The sequence below is a fragment of the Salvia hispanica genome, chromosome 1, assembly GCF_029641045.1.
Source record: "Salvia hispanica isolate PSC_SH4W2 chromosome 1, Shi_PSC_v1, whole genome shotgun sequence".
NCBI lineage: Eukaryota > Viridiplantae > Streptophyta > Magnoliopsida > Lamiales > Lamiaceae > Salvia > Salvia hispanica.
This window is the reverse complement of record NC_142692.1, coordinates 66,126,860-66,154,459: the sequence shown is the minus strand read 5'-3', so window position 1 is coordinate 66,154,459 and position 27,600 is coordinate 66,126,860. Positions and strand designations below refer to the sequence as shown.

General features: G+C 34.8%; 6 protein-coding genes across 7 annotated transcripts; 2 read left to right on the top strand and 4 right to left on the bottom strand.

Annotated features, from left to right (window-relative positions):
- The first annotated feature begins 197 nt into the window (after window positions 1-197).
- LOC125221844 (mitochondrial import inner membrane translocase subunit TIM22-3-like) lies at window positions 198-1,844 on the top strand. Its single transcript, XM_048124136.2, has 5 exons — window positions 198-514; window positions 749-813; window positions 898-970; window positions 1,048-1,101; window positions 1,500-1,844. The coding sequence occupies exons 1-5, from the start codon at window positions 325-327 to the stop codon at window positions 1,709-1,711; spliced, it is 594 nt and encodes a 197-aa protein (XP_047980093.1). The 5' UTR covers window positions 198-324; the 3' UTR covers window positions 1,712-1,844.
- A 98-nt stretch (window positions 1,845-1,942) lies between these two features.
- Window positions 1,943-7,680, bottom strand: LOC125221843 (putative alpha-amylase 2). Its single transcript, XM_048124135.2, has 13 exons — window positions 7,527-7,680; window positions 6,960-7,020; window positions 6,754-6,787; window positions 6,065-6,102; window positions 5,081-5,207; window positions 4,764-4,990; window positions 4,221-4,366; window positions 4,020-4,132; window positions 3,689-3,777; window positions 3,406-3,528; window positions 3,047-3,082; window positions 2,390-2,488; window positions 1,943-2,317 (listed from the first exon to the last, which is right to left on the bottom strand). The coding sequence occupies exons 2-13, from the start codon at window positions 6,966-6,968 to the stop codon at window positions 2,126-2,128; spliced, it is 1,233 nt and encodes a 410-aa protein (XP_047980092.1). The 5' UTR covers window positions 6,969-7,020; window positions 7,527-7,680; the 3' UTR covers window positions 1,943-2,125.
- A 6,050-nt stretch (window positions 7,681-13,730) lies between these two features.
- LOC125222828 (small ribosomal subunit protein eS8) lies at window positions 13,731-15,443 on the top strand. The gene is made up of 5 exons (XM_089056092.1): window positions 13,731-13,855; window positions 13,948-14,020; window positions 14,309-14,636; window positions 14,748-14,923; window positions 15,188-15,443. Exons 1-5 carry the CDS (start codon window positions 13,852-13,854, stop codon window positions 15,264-15,266), a joined length of 660 nt encoding a protein of 219 aa, XP_088912218.1. The 5' UTR covers window positions 13,731-13,851; the 3' UTR covers window positions 15,267-15,443.
- A 1,210-nt stretch (window positions 15,444-16,653) lies between these two features.
- LOC125222830 (bric-a-brac protein) lies at window positions 16,654-17,779 on the bottom strand. Of its 2 annotated transcripts, none has more exons than XM_089058507.1 (2): window positions 17,623-17,779; window positions 16,654-17,188 (listed from the first exon to the last, which is right to left on the bottom strand). In XM_089058507.1, exon 2 carries the CDS (start codon window positions 17,050-17,052, stop codon window positions 16,858-16,860), a length of 195 nt encoding a protein of 64 aa, XP_088914633.1. In that variant the 5' UTR covers window positions 17,053-17,188; window positions 17,623-17,779; the 3' UTR covers window positions 16,654-16,857. The 2 variants fall into 2 exon arrangements, with proteins under 2 accessions (XP_088914633.1, XP_088914629.1); XM_089058503.1 differs by having other exon boundaries at window positions 16,654-17,072; window positions 17,623-17,777.
- Window positions 17,780-18,452: 673 nt separating this feature from the next.
- On the bottom strand, window positions 18,453-21,878 carry LOC125222827 (putative MO25-like protein At5g47540). Its single transcript, XM_089057059.1, has 11 exons — window positions 21,362-21,878; window positions 21,125-21,286; window positions 20,921-21,039; window positions 20,478-20,552; window positions 20,283-20,376; window positions 19,773-19,832; window positions 19,573-19,641; window positions 19,298-19,396; window positions 19,182-19,226; window positions 18,991-19,093; window positions 18,453-18,915 (listed from the first exon to the last, which is right to left on the bottom strand). Exons 1-11 carry the CDS (start codon window positions 21,584-21,586, stop codon window positions 18,758-18,760), a joined length of 1,209 nt encoding a protein of 402 aa, XP_088913185.1. The 5' UTR covers window positions 21,587-21,878; the 3' UTR covers window positions 18,453-18,757.
- A 2,153-nt stretch (window positions 21,879-24,031) lies between these two features.
- LOC125218785 (RmlC-like cupins superfamily protein) lies at window positions 24,032-26,010 on the bottom strand. Its single transcript, XM_048120553.2, has 6 exons — window positions 25,823-26,010; window positions 25,688-25,737; window positions 25,556-25,594; window positions 25,431-25,459; window positions 24,750-24,916; window positions 24,032-24,631 (listed from the first exon to the last, which is right to left on the bottom strand). The coding sequence occupies exons 1-6, from the start codon at window positions 25,921-25,923 to the stop codon at window positions 24,127-24,129; spliced, it is 891 nt and encodes a 296-aa protein (XP_047976510.1). The 5' UTR covers window positions 25,924-26,010; the 3' UTR covers window positions 24,032-24,126.
- Window positions 26,011-27,600: the final 1,590 nt, after the last annotated feature.

Below are 27,600 nucleotides of genomic sequence, written 5' to 3'. Positions count from 1 at the left end.
CAATAAATATTATATTAATATATTTTTCCATTCGTAATTCAAGCTCTTCAAACATCTTTATCTTATCAATTTGATGAATTTCATCGTTTCGACAATTTATACGTTCCTTTTCTCAAATTTCAGTTTTATCCATCAAGTTGATTTTACTACTATAAACTTTTCTATTTTTCGAAAGTATAATATTATTATTTTAACTTATGACAGTATCATTTTTGAATATCCAATTATCCCAAGAAGAAAATACATTTCATTTATCCAATGAATCACATCATCTTCATCCTAACTCCTCGAATTTACCACTAGGGTTTAGTTTATCCTGATTCAATGTCGATGCCGGAAAACTCTTCAAATTCCGACTCAGAATCGGAAATCGACAACATTCCCGCTCACGATTCGAATTTCTCGCCCGATTCCCTGGCTACCGCTAATCCGTCGACTCCTCCTCTCGTCTGCCTCTTCAAATTCGCCGGTGACTCCGCCGCCGGTGCTGTAATGGGCTCCATTTTTGGTTACGGTACTCAATTACTTATCTTTTCCATCAAATTTCCTTATTCCTACACATTGTTTGGCACAATTGCGTTTGTTGAGAGTGTGTGATGCTGCTCTATCATTCAATACAGAATTGGCTTTTGTTGGTTCAATTTATGTGCTAGTAGTGTTTTAACTGATTTTCAATTTCTGTTGGCTTTGTTATATGTGATGATCATATAGATAGTGAATCCTTTACAATTTAGTCTTCATGTTTTAGGGTCTGGATTAATTAAGAAGAAGGGTTTAAAGGGATCATTTGCAGAAGCTGGATCTTCTGCCAAGGTGTGTATAATCTAATTCATATGGATTATTCTTTGACATTGCGCGCGAAGAGAAGATGGACTTTCTGATTCTTTCCTGTCATAGACATTTGCAGTTCTATCCGGAGTGCACGGTTTGGTCGCCTGCATTGTGAAGAGATTGCGGGGAAAAGATGATGGTAAGTCGGTTCGATGTGTGGAAATGTTGGCTGGCCAAAACTCCATATGTTTATGTTAACATGATCTTTCTCTACAGTCATAAATGCAGGGGTTGCTGGTTGTTGCACAGGCCTTGCACTAAGCTTCCCAGGTATTCTAACCCCGGTTTCTCCATCCTACTTCTCTAGGTTCAATGTTTTATATTGCATCACGGCACTCCCGCTTTCACATCCGTAACTGTCAAGAAAAAGTATGGTCCTTTTAGCGTGTACTTGTACGCAGTCGGTTTGTGTAAAAAAAAATCAATAGTTGAATGCACTTCCTTAGTTAGCTATTCTCATACGTTTTTCTTCGATTCACCTTACACCTAATGTTTGTTGCTCTTGGTAAAAATATACTATATCTCATGTGTCTGAGATTTTTCGTTGTTGATCCATGGTTATGAAAATGGTTTCCACCTTGTTTGTTCTTTGCCCCCGGGAAGTAAAAACTGCACATGAGGAGCATTCGTGAGTCGTTGTTAACTCATTTTGGTGTTTATTTGTGCAGGTGCACCGCAAGCTCTACTTCAAAGCTGCCTCACATTTGGGGCGTTCTCATTCATAATCGAAGGTCTCAACAAGCAGCAAGCCGCCCTCGCTCAGCCATTTTCCACAAGGGTCAACCGGCAGCATGATGGCATACTTCCTCCGTTGGCATTACCCCTGCCAAATGAACTGAAGGAGTCATTTGCATCATTTTGCCGGTCTATAAGAAAATGAGACGCAATGGCGAACTTCGTAAAGCTAAATCGCCTATCTTGAAATTTGGAACTGAATTGTTCTTTGTAGCAGAGCTGAATTGAAGGCTTCCCTTTATTTTTGCGATTAATAAATTTACATATACACTATACAATCTAAAGAAATCCAACAAACGGAATCTGATCTCAAGTTCTGAACTTAAAATGATAATTTACGTGGCAATAGAGGATGAAGTAGATGCCTCGTCTCAAATAATGACAATCTTGTTCTTTATTTCCAGCATAAAATAAATAGCCAATGAAGGCCTTATTTTGACAAAGCTGGTGCTATATATGTAAAGACTAAACCATCATGTCATGAAAGAGAGAACACAAGGCAAAGCGGGAACTTAGTCCCATCTCTTAGCATCGCTTACGGCTTAGAAAAACCCGATAACTACTTCCTCCAGACAGCATATCTGTTACCACTAGTTGCTAGTGTCCATTCCTTTCCAGAAGGAGACCATGATCCATCTCCAATCTTCATGGCTATCTTATCCCCGATATTTGCAGCGTAGAGATTTGGCCGTGCTTCTAGGATTGTTATTGGTGACCGACTGGTTATTCCTTGATTTCTCCTAATATCAATCTGCAAAGTTACGTGAGATTAGAATATGTCACAAAATGCTAGAACTGTGGAAATTAATGTTAGATAGCGTACCAGCTTCACAATCTGGTCATGGTATGAACTACCCCAGTCATAGAAATGATCGTAGAATACAGAAGGTATCCCTGGATGTGTGAGTATGTACACATAACCCTGTGTATTATACCAACTATTAAAACATAACAAGCTTTCCCAAAACAAAAAATGAAGTGAGTTTCAATATGGAAAAATGCTGGTGCAATTTCCATAATGATAAAAAAATCCAAAAATCATGCATACGGAAATAAACTCTATACAATACCATATAGTTTGTGCATTGTTCAAACAAATTGAGTTTCGACACAAAAATTTAAATAGCAATGATGTAGTTCTGTTACGTAGTCGCTAGAAGTCACTGAAGGTAGTATAAACATTAGAAAATTTGTGCCTGAATAATGATGTCCCAAGTAAAATCACTTAATTTATCAAAAGGAACTTCGTAGGCAGGTCAAGTGACATGTCATCATTCCTTTTTTAAAATTGCTATGTAACCAGCTATGAAGTTTATGGCAATTTATTGAATGCTTTAATTGATAGCAGATGTTAGCTAGAAGATGTTAAAAGGAAATATGAACTAGTATGAAAATGAATAATACCTGTGCTGATAAAAGCAAATAAACAAAAGATTATTATGAATATAATAAAGTAATTCAGATAAATTATGAAGAGTACCTCCATAATATGATTCGATGGAAATGGCCAATGTGCCTGACAAATAACAATTGCCGCAGAGTAAGAAAAGTTGACTAATGATAATGTAATATCTGCTTGAATGAAGGTGTGTGTGTGTGTGTGTTAATGTGATTACTTTGGCAAGGTTGTATTACTGTAAAGTTTGTGTTACAGCCAAATCGTCTATATCACTAAAGAAGGGAAATTTGAGGGAATTGTGTAGGTGAAGCCCGGTAGATAGATGTAAAACGAATAATGGCAGCCACATTTTCAGGCATCAAGAGATGTTTCTAACAGAGCATCTCCTAAAAGTTTTCTTACGGCTTTCTCACACTTCCATTGGTAAGAACAATTATTACCTGAGTCGAACCAGTGTCATGATTATCTAGAAATGTGACAGCCCTTGAAGGCCACCATCCCATGACACCTGGAGGCTTCCCTTTAGGATCACGCAAGCGCCAGAGTTCTCCTTTAACAGCTTGCTAAAAGCAATACAACAACACATAATTTAGAAAGATGAAAAACCTCTGAAGTGATCAATTGAGTGTCAGTTGCACAGTGCAAACAGTTAAAGACATAATTTGGCTGCTAATGAGAAAGGAAAGAGTCTTTATGAATTTTAACTAGTAATAAATGCATTACCTGCAGAATTCCCTTTGTTGTGAAGTCAAATGCAGCTGATTGTTGTCCTGTGCTATCAATCCAGTTGATAATCCTTTGCCTGTGGCTATCTGCAAAAGAGTTGAGGTAGAGAAAATGAAAAGGCCTTCAAGATCAACAAACAAGTATAACAATTACTCCATGAAAGAAATACGGATGAAAAAAGTAGCAAGAAACTAATAACTGGTAAACTCCAACAATCAAACTTAAGTTTCTAGAGAAAAAAGAGAAGGAAATGGAGCTCTGCATTAGCAAATTCACGAAAATGTAATACTCTAGAGAACTCGTACGTATTTATGAAGAAACCTTATACCTTGATTGTACTCCAAATATGTCCCTTTGTAGTTGCAAGAATCCCAATATTCCCCAACAGAAAAGATCGGCTTTGCACCCTCAATGTATTCTTTCACGTATTTTGGAGAATAACTAGACAGGTGAAAAAACAGATGAACTGAAAAGGACTGGCATAATATATATGGTGTGAAGTTCTTGAAAACCCGAATGTAGTGCATACCCTCTAGCGAAATCGAAGCGAAAATCCTGGAACCCAACACTATTCCTTAACCATCGTAGCCAGTCTTTAATGTCTTTCCTTACAAAGTCTTGTGTATGATCAATATTTGGGACACCGTTAAAGTTATCCCCTGTACTTTTGTTCCCCTAATGGTTGATCAGTGCAGTGAATGTTAGTATGTTTAGAGAATTATCAATCATTAACATGAAATAACATAGACATCATCATACAATTCTATCACATTTAACCAAAGCTTTCAGGTTAAAAAGAACTTTTGTAATTTCATACTAAGATATTAATGAATGATGTCTCGCCAACTTACAAAACTAAGTGGTCAAGGATCAGCTAGTTAGTTTCCAACTGTCTAGAGGAATCTGCATACCGAGTATGCCCCACAGACCAACATTTCTCAAGTAATTTGGATTAAGCACTAAATATTAATAAGAAGTTGTTGCAATACTCAGATGGCTTATGGAAAATTCAACATTATTTCAGAGTTCAGAGTAGAACTAGTAAAGCTTGTTAGCTAAGCATTGTAATCACCTTTCCTCCAGTGCAGCAAGTAACAGCTCGTTCATCCCATGATAATGGGATTCCATCATAGCGGTTGTACATTCCACCATGCCCTTGTGTGGTCCCAACTCGATGATTTATAACTATATCAGCCATTGCTCTTACTTTGTGTGTTTTCATCTTGTTCAGTAAAGCTTTGAGCAGGTTCTCAGAACCATATGAAGAGTTAAGGGAATAAAGGTTCTGGGGAAGATAACCTGCCGGTCAGGAGAACAAATTTGGCATAATGAATAATATAGCTTAGTCAAATAGCATAAAACTTAATCATCAATTTCCATATCAACCACCTTCTTGTGCAAATGAATGAGTTGGTGGTGGCAACCAAGCTGATGTAAAACCAGATTTTGCTATATCAGGAATCTTTTGCTCTAAGTTCCTCCACCAATCATGTTTATGAGACTCCCAATTAAAGGCCTGCAAAGCAAATAATCACCATGTAGAGATATCTGATTAAATTCACTTTGTTGATTTTATGTTTTTGAAAAGACCTAAATAAACTGGGGAATCCCTGACTTAACATATCACTCTCAAAGGGTAAGTCAGTTTTTTTCTTTTATAAATAGTTCTGGTAACACATAAAAGGAGCTTACTAGCTCAACTTGGGATTCCCTAGTTTAACGCATCATCATCAAAGGGTAAAAAAGTTACTCCCTCCGTCCCATAAAAGTTGAGACAAAACTTTTGGGCACGAAGATTAAGAATGTATATTAAATAAATAGGAGAGATGAAAAAAGTAGGAAAGATAAGAGAGAGTAAAGTAAATGAAGGAATAAAGTAAGAGTGATTGGATGTTTTATCTTTTGTTAAAAAAGGAAATGACTCAACTTTGTTGGGACAGACTAAAAAGGAATACGACTCAACTTTTATGGGACGGAGGGAGTATTTCTTTTATCAATAGTTATGTAACACATTCAAGGAGGTTACTAGCTCAACTCAACACACACTTCTCTGGCCCCAAAGCAACAATCATCTTTGATAAGCTCAAGTTTGAACAAAATACAAAAAGATAGAGCATTTATCTACTAAGGTGAACATTGATAATTACCAATTGATTCATATTTTAAATTGGAACTTTGTCCATTATTCTAATTACTTTTTATGTGTTCATTCCACTGTGTTCATGAAAAACAGTCAACTGTTCAACTATCACCAAAGAAACAATACTTCCAGGATGGAGGTCATATATTTTCTGTCTGAGTGGAGCCGCTTCCTACGATTTAAAACATAAATAAACTAAATTTTGTTTTGACAAAATTGAGTCACCAACTCACCTGAAGAAGAATTTCTTTCCCATTGCGTATTGCTACACCTGCATATCGACATAAACAATTAAGCCAGTGCTTTCAGATTTATTCAACCAAAAATCTTATAGAATAATCATAAGCTACTAAAGCATTATAAATATTACTAACATTCATGAACTGCCAACTTCTAAGATCATTATCAGCAGGAATGATCCAATTGCTAAGTATTAGGATATAAAATAACGTCTTCTAGGCTTAGGCTTGTCAAAATTTTAATTATTACAAAAAGTAGTCGCAGTTATTTCCTGCATCGGAAGGCAAGTTAAAACCGTCCAAAGGTGGAACTAAGAAACCGTTTGTTATGGTTTCAGTACTTAAACCCTTAGAGACTAGCTAAACAATCTAGTAGTATAAAACTTTCTTTAAAGGTTGAAAATTTTTAAAAAAATCAAGCCAGTGTTTTTCATAAAAAAGTTATCAAATGTTACTATAAGCATATCACTAACCATGTTATTAGTTACTACAAGAATATCATGTTAATTGTTAAAGGCTGGCAACTTAAAGCTATGGCAACAATAAGAAAAGTGTATGCCAAAAACATGGTTAAGGGAAGCCTAGTGACATCTAAATAGTGATTCTGGTCAACTAGATTCATACTCCTTTTTTGATAGGTTAGCATAGAAATAATCACTACATTCCTTTTTTAAAAAGCATACCTGGTTCAGTTTGCCCATTACTTTGGCCCGATTCCTGCAGTCGGAGAAGAGATTATATCAGCGATCTTATTATGCTGCATATATGCGAATTTTATCACTCGTGTAACAGATTCGCACATCCGAATTTATGATGTTCTGTTTGGCACCAAAGTCGGCAAGAAAACAACTATAACAACGAATACTAATAAAAAAAAGTGGGCACCTACATTTCCCATTTTATATCAGCAAGAACTAGCAAGCCAGACGGCGCTGATCAAAATGAAGCCCCTGCATCCACCATGAGTATTACAGTCAGTACAAGTATCATTCAGACAATAAATCAAGAAACTGACTATGACAATGACTGAGTCATAGCACACAATTTGAATAATCAATAATCAAATATCTCCTGAAAATTGGATGATCATCCTAGGATTTCGAAGCTGAGAAACGAAGCATGATTTGGGGGTGGAACCAGTCAAATTTTCATTATCATATGAAAAGCACCAAACATCATCTGCTAAAAAGTGTACACCTGATTGCAGATAGGTTTAGAAAGTTTTATACAGATTATGAGTTTGTCATCGTACCAAAGCAGTTTGCCTAAGACCAGAAATGTGAAAATCAAAGGTCAAAACAGTATGCATAGTAATGGAGAGTCTTTTTATCCTACTACTACATAATTGGGTGACAACTAAAGCCACAATAGCACATTAATGCAGTAATACATGGACAATTATGATGTTGTAAGCAGGTAGTGACCGATTAAAAACCATAATTGCGAGAGAACTCACGCAGGCACTTGAGCAAAACGATCGCAGCGCGAACCAAAGGCGTTGATGTTCAGCCCCTATATATAGGTGGAGAAGGGATAAAAGTAGATGAAGTGGAATCCTGGAACAATTTCCAGCCATGAATGAGGTGAAAATGGAATCGCAAAAGTTGGAATTTAGGGTGAATATGAGAAGGAACAAACTTGATCAGCTCAAAACTGAACGTCTATTGGCAAAGTAGAGCGCAGAATTGGGGCTTTTAGAAAGCGGTTGGGCTTTTCTCGAGAATCGATTCGATTCGATTCGACGTCGTTTTCTGTGAAAGATGTTCAGATTCCTCTGTTTTCAACCGTCAATTGATCGCGCGGTAAGGCGTATGCAGTTGGTGCACCAAGTTGTGTGCCCCAGCACCACAGGATATAGTTATGAGTTACCAAGACATAGTAGTAAGGTCATTAATAATTTTCAATTTCATATATTAAGATTATTAACACACAGATATTATTATTATTATATTAATGCAACATGTAAATTTAAATATCAATACAAAAATATAAGTTTATAAATACACGAAGATTGATAAATTTATGTCTTTGTACGAAGATTGATAAATTTATATCTTTGTGGTGATATTTTCAATATATAAAATTAAAATTAATTATTTAATTATTACTATAAATTAGTTAGTATTTGATCACACAACAATACTCATATTAGTAATCACTATGTCAACACACAGGCATATAATTTGACTGCTCATATATTCTACTCATATGAGTCATGTGACTACATTTGGATTTGAATCACTACAAAGTACTACTCCAAGTATCCTCAAATAATTATCCACTAGTTCAGGCATAGATTTTAAAAAATATAAAAAAAAAGTGAGTCAAAATTAGTGTAATATAAATTTCACTTTTATATACATTAGTTAAAAAGATTAGCCTGATTTATTTGGCAATACATGTCTTACTACATAATTATAAAATAACAGGTGTAACCTTCATTGCTCGGCCATTAAATTTAAATTCATTTATAATTTATTCATTTAAAAAAAAAAGTTAAAATAAAATAACAAGTGGATCCCATTATATATCGTCACTACTACTATTTTGTACTAGTACTAGTTGTTCAGTAAAAAATGTATCACTAAATGTTTAGGTGATCTAAATACATTTATACATGTAAATGGAATTAGTGTATAGTACTTTTGAATAATTAGAATATTTATTTTGTAAATTGTGTTATGACTAAAAATATTAATAAATTTAGGGGTGGGAATTCGGTCGGTTCGGTTCTGACCGAACTGATTAGTCGGTTAATCGACTCCCATTTTTTTCAAAATCCAGAACCGATGTTTCTCAAAGAACCGATCGGTTCGGTCTTCGGTTCCAACAAAGGAACCAAACTCAAGTGCAATATAATACATTAAGTAATAAGTCGTGAAATCAAAAGGACAAAGACCATGATTCCATTCCATCATCAAAAAACAAAATTCCAACAAAGTTTACAAAACTAAGTCCAAAACCAATATAAACCACATCATTTATCAAAAACTAATTTTTACTTTTCCAAAACAATAATAATAAAACTAAAATAAATGTATTAACATTAAATATTTAGAAAATAACGGTTATTCGGTTATAACCTTTCGGTTCTCGATTAGAACCGGAACCGAGATTAGCTTAAACTTAATAACCGGAACCGAACCTTAACCTTATTTTTTTGATTCTCGATTAATCGAAAATCGAAAATATAAAGTCGGTTCACGGTTAACCAAGAACCGAGAACCGTTTCCCCATACCTAGATAAATTGATAGGTCGGTTGACCAATACGGAAATAAAAAGCAGCCGATAAGCTCTATTTTAACACCTCAACTCATGGAAAAGCACTCACTAGTCACTATCATTATTCATGGATTTCATACATAATTACTAATTAGAGTATAATTTTTTATTTTATTCTTTCTTGTGTAAAATTAAATGCGAAGTTGATCATAGAATCATGAGTGATGCGGAGAATACAATGTTCTATAAGAAAAATCATCATTAAGTACAATGATATGTATTCAAAGGAATTGAATTGCAGATTTGAAATCTCCGCTTTAAATAGATGAATTGTATTTATTTATCTAATTAAATTTAAGAATAATGTTCAATTATATTACAAATATTGCTACTCGAATAATGAGTAAATGTGGAGAATATGAACTAATTGAGAAAAAATGTAGACTAATTTGGTGGTTCTTTGTGTTCTGACACCTTGATCTTTCGCACGAACATGTTGTTTAAAGGCAGGAATAGGCATATAAAAGCAAATTTATTTGTAAGATTAACTTTTAATTAAATTATTTTGTAAATGATCTCCGCATATAAATTCACAAATTGAAATCTAAAGTTTAAATGAAGAACCACATATTTATTAAATCATAATTATAAAACAATTGAATTTATTTTAGAGAATATTCTCATTCTTTGAAGTTAAGGTAATTTTAGCATCAAAATAAAAAAGATTCAAAAGGACCCCAAAAGGCAATGTAAATAAGAACAAGATTTTGAGAAATCGCAATAAAAATTAGTTGATCCTTAAATAAACCGATAAAAACGAAACCAGTTTTAAATGAAATGGATAAAAAATAGATGAGAAATCACAATCCCCATATTAATACTTGTAAAATATCTAATCTAAATCTTTTTATCCTACTTAGGAGTGAAATTTCATACTAATATTTTATATCGATATTTTGACTGAAGATTTCTTACCATTCTAAAATACCTATTCATCTTTATAAATAGCAATCACACAGTTAATTCCAACATCAAACAACTATCTCTGTATCCTCTAAAAACATTTCTTCCAATGGGAATCTATGATCGTAGTCAAGAGCATCCATTCATGGTTAGAAAACTAATCATTTTCTTTCATTATTTTTGAGGTTTTGAAACTCCACATTTTAATGGAGATTTTCGTTTTTTTATGAATGATTTGATTATTATGCAGACTTGTATTGTGAGGGTGGACACTCAATCTTGGTGGACTCCATGGGAGAGGACTGTTGCAAGAGTGTTGAACAAATGCCATGGTATGTTTCTTCTCATAGATCTCTTCTTTGTTCAAAACTTCAAATAGACATAAATGGAAATGCTTAACTAAATATGATCATGTGTAGGAATACACAGTTTCAGAGTGGATGATAATGGCATGGTTGAAATATCTGGCACCGTCGATCCAAATTCACTGCTGAGAATGCTGGGGAGAGCAGGACGAGCCGCGGAGCTCTGCTGGATGAATGCTGGACAGTGTTCCAGCAATCTTGTCATGCCAACCAGTGGAGGAAGCGCTTACTCGCACGATGGGAGGTACGTGCACGCTCCCAGCCATTCTCGACCAAAGCCACCCTCACAACGAGCTATCCTGCCATCAATCAACAATCAGAACTACGTTTATGGTCATGACAAAACGTGCTATGAAAAATATGGATTCGATCATGTTCATAGCTACCAGCACCGCCAGCAGCAAGGTTGCGAGTATCAGAGTGGTTACAGCAATGGAAGATACCAGTCTCAGATTCGCAATGGAAGGATTCGCGATGATGAAGACGTAGTGTGTTGTTGCATTGCATAGTCATGTGGAATGACTGATGCTACACTCAACCACTGTTTTTTTAGTGAAGTTGAGTATAAAGAGCACATTTTAAAGCTCACTAGTTTTGTTTTTCAGTAGTCATTTCATGTGGAGCACTTTTTAAAGCTCCATAGTTTTAAATGTTGATTACATGTATTGCTCACTCTAAGGCTCATTACTTCTCATTTTTGCATAAAGTAGTCACATAAATAGAGTAGCATACAAGACAGAACGATACAGATTAAGACAAGTGGAAAGGGGTTTGAGAGAGTTCGTAACATTCAGCCAAATAATCACACCTTCTGGGTGTTATTGCATACTTTCCACAAAGATGCATTGCCACTTCACCTTTTGAGACAGTACTTGAACCCTCACAATCATCTATCAATTCAGCAGTTTTGAGTAGAAGTAACCATAGTAGTATATCACAAGGAAGGGGAACGGAAGCACGGATTGAATCCTTTCAAGTCGAGTCAGTGCCAAAATCTCAACACCTCATACAAAATGCCAATTCCACAAGGTAGTGCAACAAAAGCCACCTTGACTAAGTTCACAGCTCTAACACCAGCTCTCACTAGACCATGCTTTCTTGTGGAGAACCTGCAGGTGATTCGATTAAACAAGTGCACACCCTCAAACCGATCCACTTTTATTTTAAAGTATATGATTATATTTATGGGGATTGGTTATGCAATATGTAAGTAAAATAATACTCACTCCGTCCAAAAAAATAGAGCACAATTACTATTTTTGGCCGCCCACAAAAATAGAGCACATTCATTTATAGAAAGTTTTCAACAAATAATAACCCTACACATCATTTCACTAACACTATTTCTCACTTACTTTTTCTCCTTCTCTCTTACTTTTTTCCCTTCTCTCTTACTTTACCAATTCTACATTAAAACCCGTGCATACACAAATTGCTTTATTTTTTATGGACAGAGGGAGTAAAAGTTACACATTTTATTAAACTGTAAAAGCAACCAATAATATATTTCAAAAGTCAAAAATAATTATTCCAAAGGATGAACGCGAAGTGAGAGTTTGGAGAAACCGTGACCTAGAGTAAGAGAGATTGACATATTTATATAAATTTAGAGAAAGTTAACCTAGTAAGTTGTAATAATTAGTAAATAAATTAGCCCAACTTTTGAAGCCCAAAATGTCTAAACCTAATTTAAAAAATTCTTTAAATAATAAATTGGATATTCGGGTAATACCCAATACCCGATTTATTCAATATTCAATCTCGTACCCAATTCCATAAAGTTGGATATTGGGTATCCAATACCCGGCGGGTATCGGGTTGGGTACAGGTAAACCCAATATCCGATATCCGTATTCCCACTTCTACTTGGCCGACACTCGATTTTAGAAGTTATTGGTTAATGTGTTTAATTGGAGAGAGAAAAGACGTGTATAAGTATTAAAATAGAAAGAGAAAGAAACATAAATATTTTAATAGGAGTGAGAAAAAGTGATTGAGTGTATTTAGACTTGTCAAAATGGATATCGGGTATTGGATACCCGATATTCAAACCCGAAAAAGTCGGATAATTAGATACCCAAAACCCGATTTTTCGGATATCGGATCGGGATCGGGTAGTGAGAATTTTGGATGATCGGGTATCGGGTTACCCGATACCCAAACGGGTATACCCGAATATTCGATTTGTTTTTAAAATTAATAAAATATATATATTTTTATAATTAAATGTAATTTAATTTCTTAATTATATGTGGATGGATGAAAGATATTAATATGTAATAATTTCTTATTGTGGATGAATGAAAGATGTAATTTTTATTTAATTTCTTAATTTTATTTTTTATTTTGGATCGATGAAAAATGAAAATATAATTTAATTTCTTAATTATACATGGATGGATGAAAGATATTAATATGTAATTTAATGTGTTACATGTGGATGGATGAAAGATGTTAATATATAATTTAATTTCTTAATATAATTTAACTTATAAATTTTGTATTTCTCAAAGTTTGTAATTATTTTCTCTAAAATTCGATCTATTACACGAATTTTGTATTTCTAAAAATTTGTAGTGATTTTCTCTAAAATTGAGACTACTACAACAATTTTGTAAATCTCAAAGTTTGTAGCTATTTTCCCTTGAATACTAGTACTTCAACTTTGTATTAAATTCGAACTAAATAGTAGTATTAAATAAACTCTAAAAATTGTAGTAGTAGTTAATTTTCTAAAAAATCAAAAATCAAAATCACAATCGGGACTGGATACCCGAGTCGGGTATTTGGGTATCGGAAATCAAATTCGGATCGGGTATCGGGTATTGAATTATGGGAATTTCGGGATCGGGTACCCGCGGGTACCCAATTTGACAGGCCTAAGTATATTAATTAGAGAGATAAAGTTTCCAAAAAAAGAAATATGTCTTGTTAATTGGGACAAAATAAAAAGAAAATGGGATAGAGTATATTCCTAATAAATAAATATATTCATTTATTAATTAAATTAAGCTCAGCCCAAGAAGAGAGCCCACTAACAAGTTATAAAGTGCAGGATAGGAATATTAGGTTAGTTGAATGCAGCTCAGCCCAAGAAAAGAGCCCACTAAGCAGCTATAAAGTGCAGGATACGAATATTAGGTTAGACTTTAAGCAGAAGAAGAAGACGGTTGCTGCTCTGCATATTTCTCCACGTCGGAACCCTAATCCGGCCGAGCTGTCACTCAATCATGGGTAATAACATTGTTTTTCTTTCACTTTGAGTACATCCAATCGCTACAATTCCTCGCTGATTGATTTCGCTAGAAAATGCTATCCTTTCGCAGGTATCTCACGGGATTCGATGCACAAGAGGCGTGCAACTGGAGGAAAGAAGAAGGCGTGGAGGAAGAAGCGAAAGTAATGTTTGATTCAGTTTTTTTTATTGAATTTCATTAATGTTTTCTGAATTGCTTACTCGCTGCAAGTTTGCATAGATCGATTAGTTAGGGCTGCATAATTATTTGATGCAAGTCTATTGATCGGAAATAATACTAGCATTTTGAAAAAAACAGTTGATTATGCTATAACTTTGTTCTATTTTAATTATATTTGTATATAGTGCTTATTAGGTATCTGCTCTAAAATTCACTGAGAGATCTAGTGAGCTATGTTGTTTCAGTAGTTTTAATCATTGTGTGCCTCTAGGTATGAGCTCGGAAGGCAACCGGCTAACACAAAGTTGTCGAGCAACAAGACAGTGAGAAGGGTGAGAGTTCGGGGAGGCAATGTGAAGTGGCGTGCCTTGAGGTTGGATACAGGAAACTATTCTTGGGGTAGTGAAGCTGTAACCCGAAAGACCCGTATTCTGGATGTGGTTTACAATGCATCAAACAATGAGCTGGTCAGAACACAAACTCTGGTCAAGGGTGCTATTGTTCAAGTTGATGCTGCACCATTCAAGCAGTGGTACCTACAGCACTATGGAGTTGAAATCGGTCGCAAGAAGAAGGCTGCTGCCAAGAAGGAAGGGGAGGTATATCTTTGTTATGTGCACTGTATACTGCTTTGCCTGACCTGTTATTTTTATTAATGGATTGGGAATTGTAATTAGCAGTATTAATTCTTTAGCTCTTTCCTGGTTTAGGAAATCACTGAGGCTGCTGCTACTGAGGAGGTAAAGAAAAGCAACCATGTTCAGAGAAAACTAGAGAAACGTCAGCAGGACCGAAAGATCGACGCACATATTGAAGAACAATTTGGTGGTGGTCGTCTGTTGGCAGCAATTGCCTCTCGTCCTGGCCAGTGCGGCCGATGTGACGGGTACGTGTTTTACACCTGAATTTTTCTAGGCTATACATGTTTGATTACAACCTGCATTAAGGCAAAAAGATTGTTCATATCATTAGAGCATTATTTGTAGTCCAAAGTATATGAATTAAATGTGAATCTAGCAGGGTTTCTTTTTTTGTGAACATTTATGTTTCGAGCCACTTAATTATGTTGTGTTTCTTAACCAGTTTTTAGATTTTTATCTTAAGCATTGTTTTAAAGATTTATTTAAATTTTTTCTTCTTCTGGAAATAGGTATATTTTGGAGGGCAAAGAATTGGAATTTTACATGAAGAAACTTCAGAAGAAGAAAGGAAAGGGTGCAAGTAGTTAAAGTTGAAGTGTTTGTCTTTTCTTTTCCTTTATGTGAGGGAAACCATATTAGTTGGTTGAGGTTGCTAATTGTTATAGATTGTTGCTTTCTTGATATTCATGTCTTAGATCCTTTTTTGGCTTGATTGTTATATTTTTTGGGCTGAGTTATGAACATTGTTAATTCTGTTTGTTTCAATTAACTTATAATCCAGTAACATGTCAATATCCTTTTTGGTAACAGAAATTGCAAAAGTTTAATTGCGAACTTCTCTGCGGTCTATAGTAGTACTACTGTATGTGTATTATAAAGCAAATCTAAATAAAGAAATAGTATTGATTCACCTCGAATTTATAAGCAAATCAAAGCTTCGTCTTATATTCTACTAATATGAGGAGCAACAGAGGTTTTTACCTTTTAGAGTTGCGTATAACTTGAATTATTAAGCACTTTCGATTTCTTGATCTTATGTTTAAGGCTGTTGAATTTGGGACGTTTCAAAAAATAATTATGAAATAATCTAGTTGGGACAACAAAATATACTTCCTCCGTCCCAATAAGTGACTCGTATTCCTTTTTGGGTGTCCCACTATAAGTGACCTATTTCAATTTTTAGCAAAAAGTCATCTCTCTTGCTTTATTCTCCACCTACTTTATTCTATCTTCTCTCCTCTACTTTTCTCTCTCTCATACTGTACTCTCTCCACTTTAACTTATTTAAATACCATTCCTTAAATCTCGTGCCTAAAGGAAGTAAGTCACTTATCTTAGGACGGAGGGAGTATGAATTAGCAATGTGAACCTATCTGCCACCCTTGTACTGTGTATTTATCAATTAGGATAACATTTAAAGTTGAAGTAGTACTCCGTATTTGCTTGTCTCAAGAACACCCCCAATGGATGCTCCAGCCAGCCCCATCCCCGTCCCCCCGCATCTGTTGCCCTGCCATCCCAGCCGTTCCTTTCCCCTGCAATGAACGGCGCAGCACCTCCCCCCTCTACTCATTGTGGATGCTCTTAAGCTTAACATGAAAATATAGTACTATTACGTATTTCACTTTATGATTTTATGCTATGAAACTTTATTAGCTAGGCTTTTAGACTCAAGAAGGTTGTTTTTTGTAAAAAGTTAATAGTATTAGAAAAGTTACTAATCTAAGGACATTTAAAGCAGCGGCGTGCTCTTCGATGTGAGCATGCGTGCTCGTGCTCGTGCTCAATGATTATAACACTCCTTATTCGATCAGTAACTCAAATACTATCTACCTAAAGGGGTGTGCAGGTGAATATCTGTAACATCACCAATTTTTTTACATTTCTAAGTATTTACTAACTTATGCAGCAGTAATAAGCAAACAGACCAATAAGTAGTTATGCTGCTAACCGAACAAGCAGCTCCAACCGGGAGTAGAAGAAATGCGCTTACATTCATAGCAACGTGTGCAAACTAACGTGACTGCTGTAAAACGAATAAATGTGCTCATATCTACCAAGCTTCAAAACAATCACTAAGCAGATAATAAAAAGTACTAGTATATGTTTGATGAAGCCCTCTGCATTGTTTATAAGATTCAAACACTATGAATAAAAGCACGACTTTATAATCCATGGGCTAGAACGATTTATCTCCGTGTAGCTTCTTCAATCTCGCTCTAATGTAATCATTCCGAGCTTGAAGTCGAGCTTGTTGAGGAGCAACATTGACATGAGAAAGGTGCAAACCATATCCAAATAACGAGCAACCGAAAAGAAAAAACGCTGTCGTAGCTGCAATCTTTTTAGGTGTAGCCTCAAAACACACCACCATCTCAAATCTCCCTAATTCAACTAGTAAACATACCAGAAAAATCAATCACTTTCCCACATTAATGCATAATACTCCCTCCGTCCCTGATTCAGAGTCACACTTTTCTATTTTGGTCCGTCCCCAATTAAGAGTCACACTTCATTTTTACCATAAATAATAAGTAAGTCCCACGTTCCACTAACTCAATTCACTCACATTTTATTATAAAACTAATATAAAAAAATGGGTCCCACATTCCACAGATTAGCCATTTGGGTTTACAGCACTCAGCAGTTAAAGTGTCATAACAAGTAGTGCTTGTTCACAAATTAGGCACAAATCAATCTCTATATACATAGATGCATCGCTATTCTTTATAAGAAGCTGAGCAAATGAGTTGCTGAGAAAGAGATGGAAACATCGACATATACTCCTTATTAGAACGCTTTATCCGTCAAATCCCAGACCATTAACAATTAGGGTTCCGTTTGATTTTCGATTTTACCATTCAAATTGAATGCTTGAAATTTAGGATCAAATCAATGTCGATCTAGCGAAAAGTAAAGCAAGATAGGAACTTTATGAGCTTACCGATTAAAGATAACGGCGGCGGTGGTGTTCCGACAGGCGGCGTCGACCGATGAGATTTATTGAGAAGAAGACGGTAAATGAAACCATGAAACGATCATTCAATTACAAAATGAAAAAAAAGTGCTACTAATAAAAGTAGCCATTTTTTAATTTTTAGTTTGATACATTTTGTTTAGACTTTAAATATATTTTGATCATTTATAGTAACATAATATAATATGTGCCGCCACTTTTTATTCTCCTTTCTTTCCCTCTATCTATTTTCTATTTATTCGTTTTAAACTAGTAACACATTTCAATTATTTTTTATTTTTTAGTTTATCAATTTTACATAAAATTAATATTATTTACTATTATTCATAAAATATCATGAATTTTAGCATTGTAACAAATTTCTCACAAGTTAGATGTTCTCCTAAATTGGATTCGACATGGCACACCGAATTATGTAGTTGGACAAATAGTCAGTACCGGGAACAACAACATTTTAACGTGTAAACCGAGTCGTCTTGCGCGTTGCTTGAATTTAAAAATATTTCCTCAATTTTGTGGGAATTTCAATTGTGAAAAGTTGCCTACAAGGCTTACAAATATGATTTATGCTATAAATTTGAAGTTCATGGAAATATCAAATTTCGTCCAAAATTTAGACTTTTGGGGACTAAGTCAGCCCTATAAACATATTTGCATAGGTAGATAGTAATGCTGAATTCTAAAATCTAGAAACGAAATAATCAATTTGCAAAACTCCATTCTTCTGAAAATAAATGGCTTTGTTACACAGTGAATCATAAGCTAAAAATTAAAAGTATTGTTTTCGAGCGAGAAAGTTGTATATTAGTGAACAACTTTATTTGATATTTGCATCTAATAATTTTAGTTTTACTCATTATATCATGATAGTAGTACTAATTACATTAATTCGTAACAATACTGGTTCAAAATTGTGTACCCCTTGCGCTAGGCTGCTAAAACACACATGGCAGGGGAGATTTTCTTTTTCTTTTTTTTTCCCTAAAGAATCAAAATCTTAAGCTGAATCTCCAGAAAAGCTCATACTTGACAGAAAAAAAAAATCGAATTCTGTGGAAGTATGAGTAAGTAGTTTGCCAACTTTCAACTATCTACAAACACATTATTGGCATTTTCTTGTATGAACAGCTCCAACAGATTGCTCAAGTTGGCCTGCGATGGGCTTGAACAATTCCCCGGAGCATCCCACCGGAGCCGTCGCCACAAGTTCTCTGATCTCCTTAACCACCAGAGCTTTGTCTGCCGCAAACATCTCATCCTCTGCACAAAAAATCCTTACTTAGCCTCATCACTCTTACAGCATGTTGCATTGTTATGTTAGATCACCGGGTTTACCTTTCTCGGTGTTGAAGCCATCAAAAAACCGCAGGAGTTTGTTTCTGTTGGCAGCGAGTATGTTGATGATATCAGCAGGCTTGTTCTTGTTCGCCACGAACAGCTGCACACATGGCTGAGTTAGCACGAGTACACCACAAAACTGATTATAGTATGAGTAGCTAGTGTTCAGGGTAGGAGGTGATCGATACCTTGAACACGTGGAATGCATCGATCTGTATGCACTTGTGTGTTTCCTGCAACACACACCAACATTAGATGTTGTAATATCATCAATGGAAGCTTTCAGAGGTTAAAGAGATGTTACCCTCATTAGATTCATGAGAACTTTCATATTGTTCTTGGAGCTGACATAACGCACCATGACCCCGGAGTTAGATCTATCAAGCAACATGTCTCCTAGAAGCTGAAAAGCAAAAGTTATCGTTAGTCTCAAATGTCTTACATCTTACAGCAAGATCAACATTAGTAGTCATTTTATTACTTTTAGTCCAATGGAGGTAAGGGTTGAAAAATACACGAATGCAAAAGATTGCCAGTCGTTTCGAAACAGAAAAGGGCGATTCTTAGGAAACTCCATACCTTGATAGCTTGGCGACGGGTCATGTAGTTTGGAGACTCCAGCAACTTTGAGTTGAAATCAGAAAAGAACTACGGCGAAAACATTAGGATAAATGTAAGGTACTTAAAACTTTGGGAAAATTTCACAAACAGAAGCAAGAAGCTAATGTACTACTTCCTATTAAATTTGCAACAACTAAATAGGGAAAAGAAAACCATACCCAACTATAATTTTCTGTGAGAAATTCTGCAACAGTGGACTTATGCCGTGTCATGAGCTCCTGAATATACCAGGAAAACATATAACTTCAGTCACATGATACTATTAAGAATGCAAGGGTAAGATATATAAATCACATATTACTAAAAGCACATCCAGAAATCAACATGGTCTATCAATCAAATATACATCCCTGCACCAAATTATTGAACTAAAGTGTTTACAACATGGAGGAAAAAATTGGCTACTTATTAATATAATAGAAATGTAATTACCCGGAATGTAACATCAATAGAAATACTATGAACATAGACCATATAGGAGAGTGAAAAGTTTGATAGACAGTTATTTTTTTCCACTAGAGATATAAGACTACCATAGAGAAAATCCAAAAGCAACTGCTCCTTAGCTAGGTATCACTAAAATCTTAAGTGATGATGAATTCATAACATATAGAATTAGCCAGGGAATAAACAACTAAGACACAGAAACTGAAATCATAATGGAAAACCTTAAAGGTAGTAGCAGCATCCGAAGCAACATCAAAATTTGGAAGTTGAATGTAGTCGAAAAACTTCTTTATATGGGCTGACTTCAAAACATAACTGCGAGCAAAGAAAGATCAAGAGTTCATGGAGTGAATGAGAGAGTGGCATCTGAATGACAAAAATATGATTCGGAATGTCTATATTGTTACGCTTCTTACCTAGCGACCACCTGATGTCTTAGGCAGTCCCTTAACATTCCTCCGTAATGCAGAGCAACGGAAGGATCTTCGTGCCTGTAAAAAATGTAATGTAAAACCAGCATTTTGCATATACTAGAAAAGGAGAGATGTATTCTAGGAAAAAAGAGGGATATTCATCAGTTTCATCTGCAGAAAAGGCTACAAAATTATGATGGTTCAGGAAGCAAGTAAACGCAGTAAAGTCTCCATATACTAGCATTTCGCATATAGTAGAAAAAATAGAGATATTCTAGTTAAAGAAGGGACATTTATCAGTTTAATCTGCGTTATGAAATTCTGATAATTCATGAAGCAAGTAAACGCAGTAAAGTCTCCATACATCGATACAAAGATGAAAGCTATCGAAAGCTCTAACTAGCAGCAATCTGAACTATACTAGAATGCATGTGTAAATTACTCACCCAGTGATCATAACGTCCAAAAGATCAATGTTCTTTTCCCAGTAGTCAGAAGCAATCAACCGTGAATGAACAGGTTGCCTTTGCAGATTCGCAACCACTCTCGTTGCATCCTTGCGAGTCTTCACAGAGGAAAAAACACGTCCATGCGATCACAAAAACTCAATCCAAAAACAGAAGCATTGCTCTCGTAAAAAAGTGTGTTACCTCGAAGTTTAATTTGGGGAGGCAGCGAATGAGCAGCCGCATTGTGTCGCCGGCGAAGAATTCCTGAGTCAATTGCGCACAAGCTTCTGCAACAGGCTCCGATTCCTCAATTCCGTACAGAATCGATTTCAGCTCCCTGATATCGGCATCCAATTGCGCCAACTGCAATCAAAAGTGTTAAAAAAACAAGACGAGAGCAATGTGGTAGATTAGATCTGATAGGGCACGGTACGGTACCTTATCATTGCGCCTGGGGGTGGTAGCGTCGTTGGAAAGGGAATCGATGCAGATGAGGAGTCTGGCGACATCGCGGACGATCTCGGCGGGAGGGCGGGGTTTTTTGGATTTGAAGAGGTTCTTCATGGAATTGGAGCGGAGAATTTTGGGGACGAGCTTCCTAAAACTCATGGGGGAAGAAGTGGTCTTCTTGAGAGCGCCCTCCTCCTTTGTGGAGATCGGCATCACGTTCCCCAGAGAGTGATCGGGGAATGAGATCCCGTTGGAATGGCGAATTCCAAATACCACGCGAGAGAAAGACGCGTTCTTCCGTTTTGCTCTCTGTTTTTGTGTTTCTTCCTTTTTTCCCCTGTGTTGTGTGGGTGAGTATGGGGTCAAGAGGTGAGGTAATGTAGAAGAGGCATACGAGAAATCGGTTGGATTGTGGATGCCATTGTGAGCCGCGCCATAAACGATGGAGATCCCTCAGAAATCTGCGGAGACACAGGAAAACGAAGACAAACACAGATTCCAAAATTGCAGGAGCCAATCACGAAATATTATTAACTACAAATATTATTATTTACGATAGATAGATAAATAAATAAATTTTGGAGTATACTTTAGTCAGACAAATTAAATTCAAGCATATAAATTTTAATTAAACAAATTCACTTCAACAGAAAATGATATTGAGATAAAATTGTTAACTCATCTTTTAATTAATTAAACAAATTTTAATTAATTATGAGACGTGATCAATTATTAACTCATTTTTTAATTGTTAACCATAATTAATTTAAAGTCCATAGAATTTTCAGAGAGCTAGTGGTCCATAAATTGGCATATGTAGTTTTTTTTTATTATTTGAATTTAAATAGATTAGAAGAATGATCAAATTCAGGGTTTGGGATAAAAATCTATATAGTAGTATATAAAAAAAAATATATAAAAAAATATTAATGTGGTTTCTTGAATATATCATACAATTTTGCATTGACATTGTATATATATTATAGTATTGACACAATTAAAAATAAAAGAATTCAAATTTTGACATCGGAACATATGCAAGTGAGATCTCGTTAGAATCCTTATAATATTATCTTTAATATTATATATATTGTGTAAAAAATTAATTCAAATTGAGATAGTTATAATTATTTAAAGTTTTGAGATATTTTTTAAAAGTGGATTATAACTATTTTATTGTGAATTGACATTAATAAACCCCTAATTGGCTTGACATTGATACTCATGCCGGATTATCTTATGCCTTGATTTAATGATACAATGATTATTATTTAGTTGTAGTTAATAATTTAAGAGGAAGTTAGCAATATAACACACCTAGGGGTGGCGCCGTACGGTATACCGCACCAAGAATGTCATACCGCATATCGTACCTCGAATTGCGTATGATAAAATGTCATACATATACCTTACTGAATATTCGATATACCGCAATGCGGTATACCGAAAATTCAGTATGACAATTTCCGATACCGTTACCATACCGTTTATGCGGTATACCATACCATATTTGGGTATACCTTACTTTTAAGGTATACCAAAATAAGATATGACATACCATTATACATGTGGTTCATTATTTTATAACCAAATATTTAAAATAAAATTTCACCTATTTAAATAACGTCCAAAATATTAAAACTCCATTACAATCAAATCTTGTTCATAAGATTCAAATCAACAAAACTTCAACTATCAAATCCATACAGTGGACTTGATTTGCATCTCTTCACTAAATTATTTCTCAATCCACTTGATAAATACATATAATCGGCATATACCTCATTTTTTGATATATATTGTATGTTCGGTATAAATTAATAACGGTATTATACAACATAGTCGATATATACCTCATTTTTGGTATATATCGAATGTGCGGTATACCGCGGTATACGAAAATCTATACCTTTACCGTACCGAAGTCTATCGGTAAGGTATCATACCATACCGCAAATTGCGGTAAACTGCAAATTCGGTATTTTTCGGTACAGTAAATGCGGTATTTCGGTATATTTACCCAGCCCTAAACACACCCCATCAAATAATGATAATAGTATTAGTATTAATGAATTAATCTAAATGAGCAAATGAAATTTTATTGTAACTTAAGCAAATAACAAAAAATAATGCTGTGAAATTAAAAACTCTTCGAAAAACTGAGTTTAACTATTGTTCCTATCTAGGGTGCGAAAGCTTATGCATTTGTGAGGATTTTCGGAGGATTCAAATCTTTTTTTTTTTTTCTTAACAAACAAATAATGATTGGATATGTTGCAATTCTATGACCCTTACAATTAGTGAACGTGTAAGTATGGATATCATTCCGCAACATTTATAAGAAAACCAATGAACTATAAATAGGATAATTATATTTTTTTTGATACTTTAAAAATAAAATTAGCTATATAAATAATTTCTCTACAAATTGGCAGTTGTATTAGACTAATTACGGAAATATTGTAGTAAGTACATTATTTAAAGATGAGGATATCAATTTCGGGAAGGGTTGTAAAATACTTAACAAGATTAATTTTTATATTTAATAGAGGAGACACGAGAGAAAAAAGATATTGTAGAAAACCTCAAACTATGGTTCCTTCATAATCTAGTTAATCTAGAAACGGATTTTTGTGAAATATTTAGGAGAGAAATATATTACACGACATAATGATCTTTATCACTTAACTATTGAATATATGTGTGCAACAACAAAATGACATGATCATAACAATAACAAACTACTAAAGTAATCAATAACCAAATACAAAACTGGATTGAGACTTCCACTGCCTAGCCTTCTCAAATCCATTAGTACAATTCTCATAATCCTCAATAGTTTGATCAATTTGTTCTTGTGTGTTCATCACAAAGGGTCCATACTGGCGCACGGGCTCCCCCAGCGGCTCGCCTCCAACCAGAATAAACCTCAGCGCCTTGGATGACTTGTTGGAGGCGTAGAGGCCATCGCCCTCCCCAAGGAGGAGCAGGTGGTGGGCCGACACGGCCGAACATCTCTCCTTCCCAAACACACCTTCTCCCTCCAAAACATACACAAAGGCATTCCAAGACAGGGGTATTGGCTGCCTAATGTGTGCCCCTGGCTTGAGTGTGAAGTCAAGATACATGGTGGGAGTTCTTGTGTATATCTCTGACCTCACACCCAATGATTCCCCTGCAATCACTCTCACTTCGACACCGTTTCTAGAAGCTTCTTTTATATCTGTGCTCTTCATTTCTTGATACTTTGGCTCAATCCTACACATAAAGTTAGTAATGTGTGACCACTTTTGATACTCCACTTGGTAGCACTATTGAAAAGGAAAGAAGGGTGTTTGTCTTTTTCATAGTGTAGAGAGAGTAATGGGGCACTCACATTTTGTGTTTGGAGGAGAGGTTGATCCATAATTGCAACCCCTTTTGAGTTCCCTCTGCTGCAGGCATTTCTGAGTGGACAATACCTCTTCCTGCGGTCATCCATTGTAGGTCACCGGCTTCGATCGTGCCCTTGTGCCCCTCAAAGTCCTCGTGTGTCACCGCTCCCTGACAAACCAGTACATAATAGTGAGTGTTCAGTTGCTCGAGATTAAATTGATCAATTTTATCACAATGGGGACCAATCAAGACTAATTCAAATATTGATACTATCCCGAGAATAAGTACAGATTCATAACTAAACAACAAAATAATATAAGTACTAATCTTTTGTCATGCCGGCCTAGTAAGGTGCAGAAAGTAGATGATTGAGGCATGTTCAAGTCCAATTAATTATTTAATTTGTCAACTTAAACAAATGATGAATGTTGCTTTCTTCACAGTCACATCCACTTGAAGATCAGCTTTCCTAGCCATTCATTATGGCAAAATCATGACATGGTCCATCTCCTAATTTTCTAATGTTGCTTGCTTATGCTGTTGTATTATTATATGCTAGCATTCGGACAACAAGATCCTTTCAAAACATGAAATTATTTAAAAGAGCAACTATAGAAAAACTTTTTCAAGTCAATACTATGATGTCAAACAATACACATTAGAAAACAGTGTAGCTCTATACCTGCAGCATGTAGGTGACGGTCTCGAATCCTATAATACCATGAAAACAGAGATACATCACTATTAATCACCATAATTAAAAAAACAATTATCATCAAAGAAAAAAGGGGAAAATGATGAACAAACCTCTATGTGGGTGATCAGGAAATCCAGCAGGAGCAGTAACTGCAATCCCATTTCACAAAATATTACAACACGAAATCAAGTCGAACTCATTCAAGAACTTAAAAATAAATAAAACAGAGACAATAACCACACCTGAGAACTCGTCCAGAACAAGAAAAGGGTCGAAGTATTTCAGCTCAAATCTTCAAATTAAAAAAAAAATAAAGTTTAGAATTGATTGCCAAAAAAAAGATAAATTTGATGAAGAAGTAGTTGAGATTGTCTAACCTTCCGATGCTTCTTCTGACGGTGGCGCCGACGCCTTCGTGCTGAGGCCGAGCCAGGAATTTTCGGACAACGGGGCGAGGATCGGTGACAACGTTGGACATGTTTGTATGTATGTTTTGTTGATATTTTTTGGAGGGGATTTTTATACTTTTGTGAAGTGGGATGTGAATTTGAATTGAGTATTAAATTTGGCTTCATGCATTGGGGTTTTATAGTTGGAGGAGTTTAATTCCGTTAGTTGATTTTGGGACAAGGAGTGGGGCCACAGAGGCAGCTGTGGATTCTTCTTCCTTCAGAAGAAGGGGGCGTGTTTTATTTGCCACATTTTACGTCATGCTGACGCCCAGATGACGTCATCCTATGACCTTTCTCATCGTATAAATGAACAAACCCTTACGTCATCAATAAGATAATGCGATGGATTGAGATTAATTTGTCTGAAATTAATTGAGATTGAATTGAACTGATAATATCTGAGATTAATTTTTGCCAAAGTATCATTTTAGGTTCGTGAACTTTGAAAATATTATTTGAGGTCCATCAACTATGAGTTAATTTCATTTGAAATACTTTTTTACTATTTTCAAATTTTTCTGGACGAACATACCTCAATACCTTAAAGAGTATATATTTTTAATAAACTTATCATATACTCATATTTTTTATAAATATCTTTACAATATATTTTTGACGAATTTTCTAAATATAATTTGACCTTCAATATTATCACTTAATTTTGTGACATGCAAGTAAAATTGCTTCTTCAATTTTTTATATTAAAGAATTTTAAAATTGAACAAAAAACTTTTCTTTAATAGTAAAAAGTTGAATAAGGATCTTTTCTTGGATGTCACAAAATTAAGTGATAATATTGAAGGTCAAATTATATTTAGAAAATTCATAAAAATATATAGTGAAGATATTTATAAAAAAAATATGAGTATATGATAAGTTTAATAAAAATATATACCCTTAGAAATATTGGAGGGTATTTTCATCCAGAAAAACTTGAAAATAGTAAAAAAATACTTCAATTGATATTAACCCATAGTTGACAGACCTCAAATGATATTTTCAAAGTTCACAGACCTAAAATGATACTTTGGCAAAGTTCGTTGACCAAAAAAAATGTTCCATCTATTGTAAATCAAGATTATTTTATATATTGTTATTGTCTCGAGATTAAGTGTTGGACTCTGAGTATAATTCACTTATATAATCATTTAAATCAAAGATGGAAGTTTATATAAGGTCCTGTTAGGTTGAGATTTTTTAGCTTAATTGAGAATTGAGATGTATTTTTAGCCACTCATCCATAACATTTTTAAAATATCAACTACAAGTAGATTATGTCAACTCGGGGGTATCGTCAATAGTCTGCACATCAAATGTCAATTACTTTTAGTTGACTTTATATGTATATAGTTGACATGAATTGTATGTGTAGTTGACATTATATATGTAGTTGACCTCAATTGTATATGTAGTTGATAAAAAAAATTAAATTTTTAAAATAAAAAAAAGGTATTTATGATAAAATGTACTCCTACTATGAAATTACCATTCTATCTTTTCATAATTAATTAATCTAAAAATATTTTTTACGTGTCAAATTCTGAACCACTCATTTAATAAAAATGAGTGACTGATAATGCATCTTAATTCATGATTAAACTAAATAATCTCGATTGATTACAACCATATATATCGTGAGTATCTTCTATTCTTCTATATAATACTAGATGTGAATACGGGAAAGCATCCACGTTGATGCTTTA

Bases quoted from the DNA above. Each gene is read 5' to 3' on its own strand.
- LOC125221844 (XM_048124136.2), top strand. From the start codon at position 325: ATGTCGATGCCGGAAAACTCTTCAAATTCCGACTCAGAATCGGAAATC. The intron at 814-897 runs GTGTGTATAATC...TTCCTGTCATAG, and splicing joins AAGCTGGATCTTCTGCCAAG to ACATTTGCAGTTCTATCCGG. The intron at 971-1,047 runs GTAAGTCGGTTC...CTTTCTCTACAG, and splicing joins ATTGCGGGGAAAAGATGATG to TCATAAATGCAGGGGTTGCT.
- LOC125221843 (XM_048124135.2), bottom strand. The intron at 3,083-3,405 runs GTAATAATTGTT...GTTATTTGTCAG, and splicing joins ATGACACTGGTTCGACTCAG to GCACATTGGCCATTTCCATC. The intron at 2,318-2,389 runs GTACGCTATCTA...GTAACTTTGCAG, and splicing joins ATGACCAGATTGTGAAGCTG to ATTGATATTAGGAGAAATCA.
- LOC125222828 (XM_089056092.1), top strand. The intron at 14,021-14,308 runs GTAATGTTTGAT...GTGTGCCTCTAG, and splicing joins GCGTGGAGGAAGAAGCGAAA to GTATGAGCTCGGAAGGCAAC. The intron at 14,637-14,747 runs GTATATCTTTGT...TTCCTGGTTTAG, and splicing joins CTGCCAAGAAGGAAGGGGAG to GAAATCACTGAGGCTGCTGC.
- LOC125222830 (XM_089058507.1), bottom strand. From the start codon at position 17,052: ATGGTGGTGTGTTTTGAGGCTACACCTAAAAAGATTGCAGCTACGACA.
- LOC125222827 (XM_089057059.1), bottom strand. From the start codon at position 21,586: ATGCCGATCTCCACAAAGGAGGAGGGCGCTCTCAAGAAGACCACTTCT. The intron at 21,287-21,361 runs GTACCGTACCGT...TTTTGATTGCAG, and splicing joins CCCCCAGGCGCAATGATAAG to TTGGCGCAATTGGATGCCGA. The intron at 19,227-19,297 runs GTAACATCTCTT...TGTGTGTTGCAG, and splicing joins TTCTCATGAATCTAATGAGG to GAAACACACAAGTGCATACA.
- LOC125218785 (XM_048120553.2), bottom strand. From the start codon at position 25,923: ATGTCCAACGTTGTCACCGATCCTCGCCCCGTTGTCCGAAAATTCCTG. The intron at 25,595-25,687 runs GTGTGGTTATTG...ATGGGATTGCAG, and splicing joins TGTTCTGGACGAGTTCTCAG to TTACTGCTCCTGCTGGATTT. The intron at 25,460-25,555 runs GTTTGTTCATCA...ATGGTATTATAG, and splicing joins TCCTGATCACCCACATAGAG to GATTCGAGACCGTCACCTAC.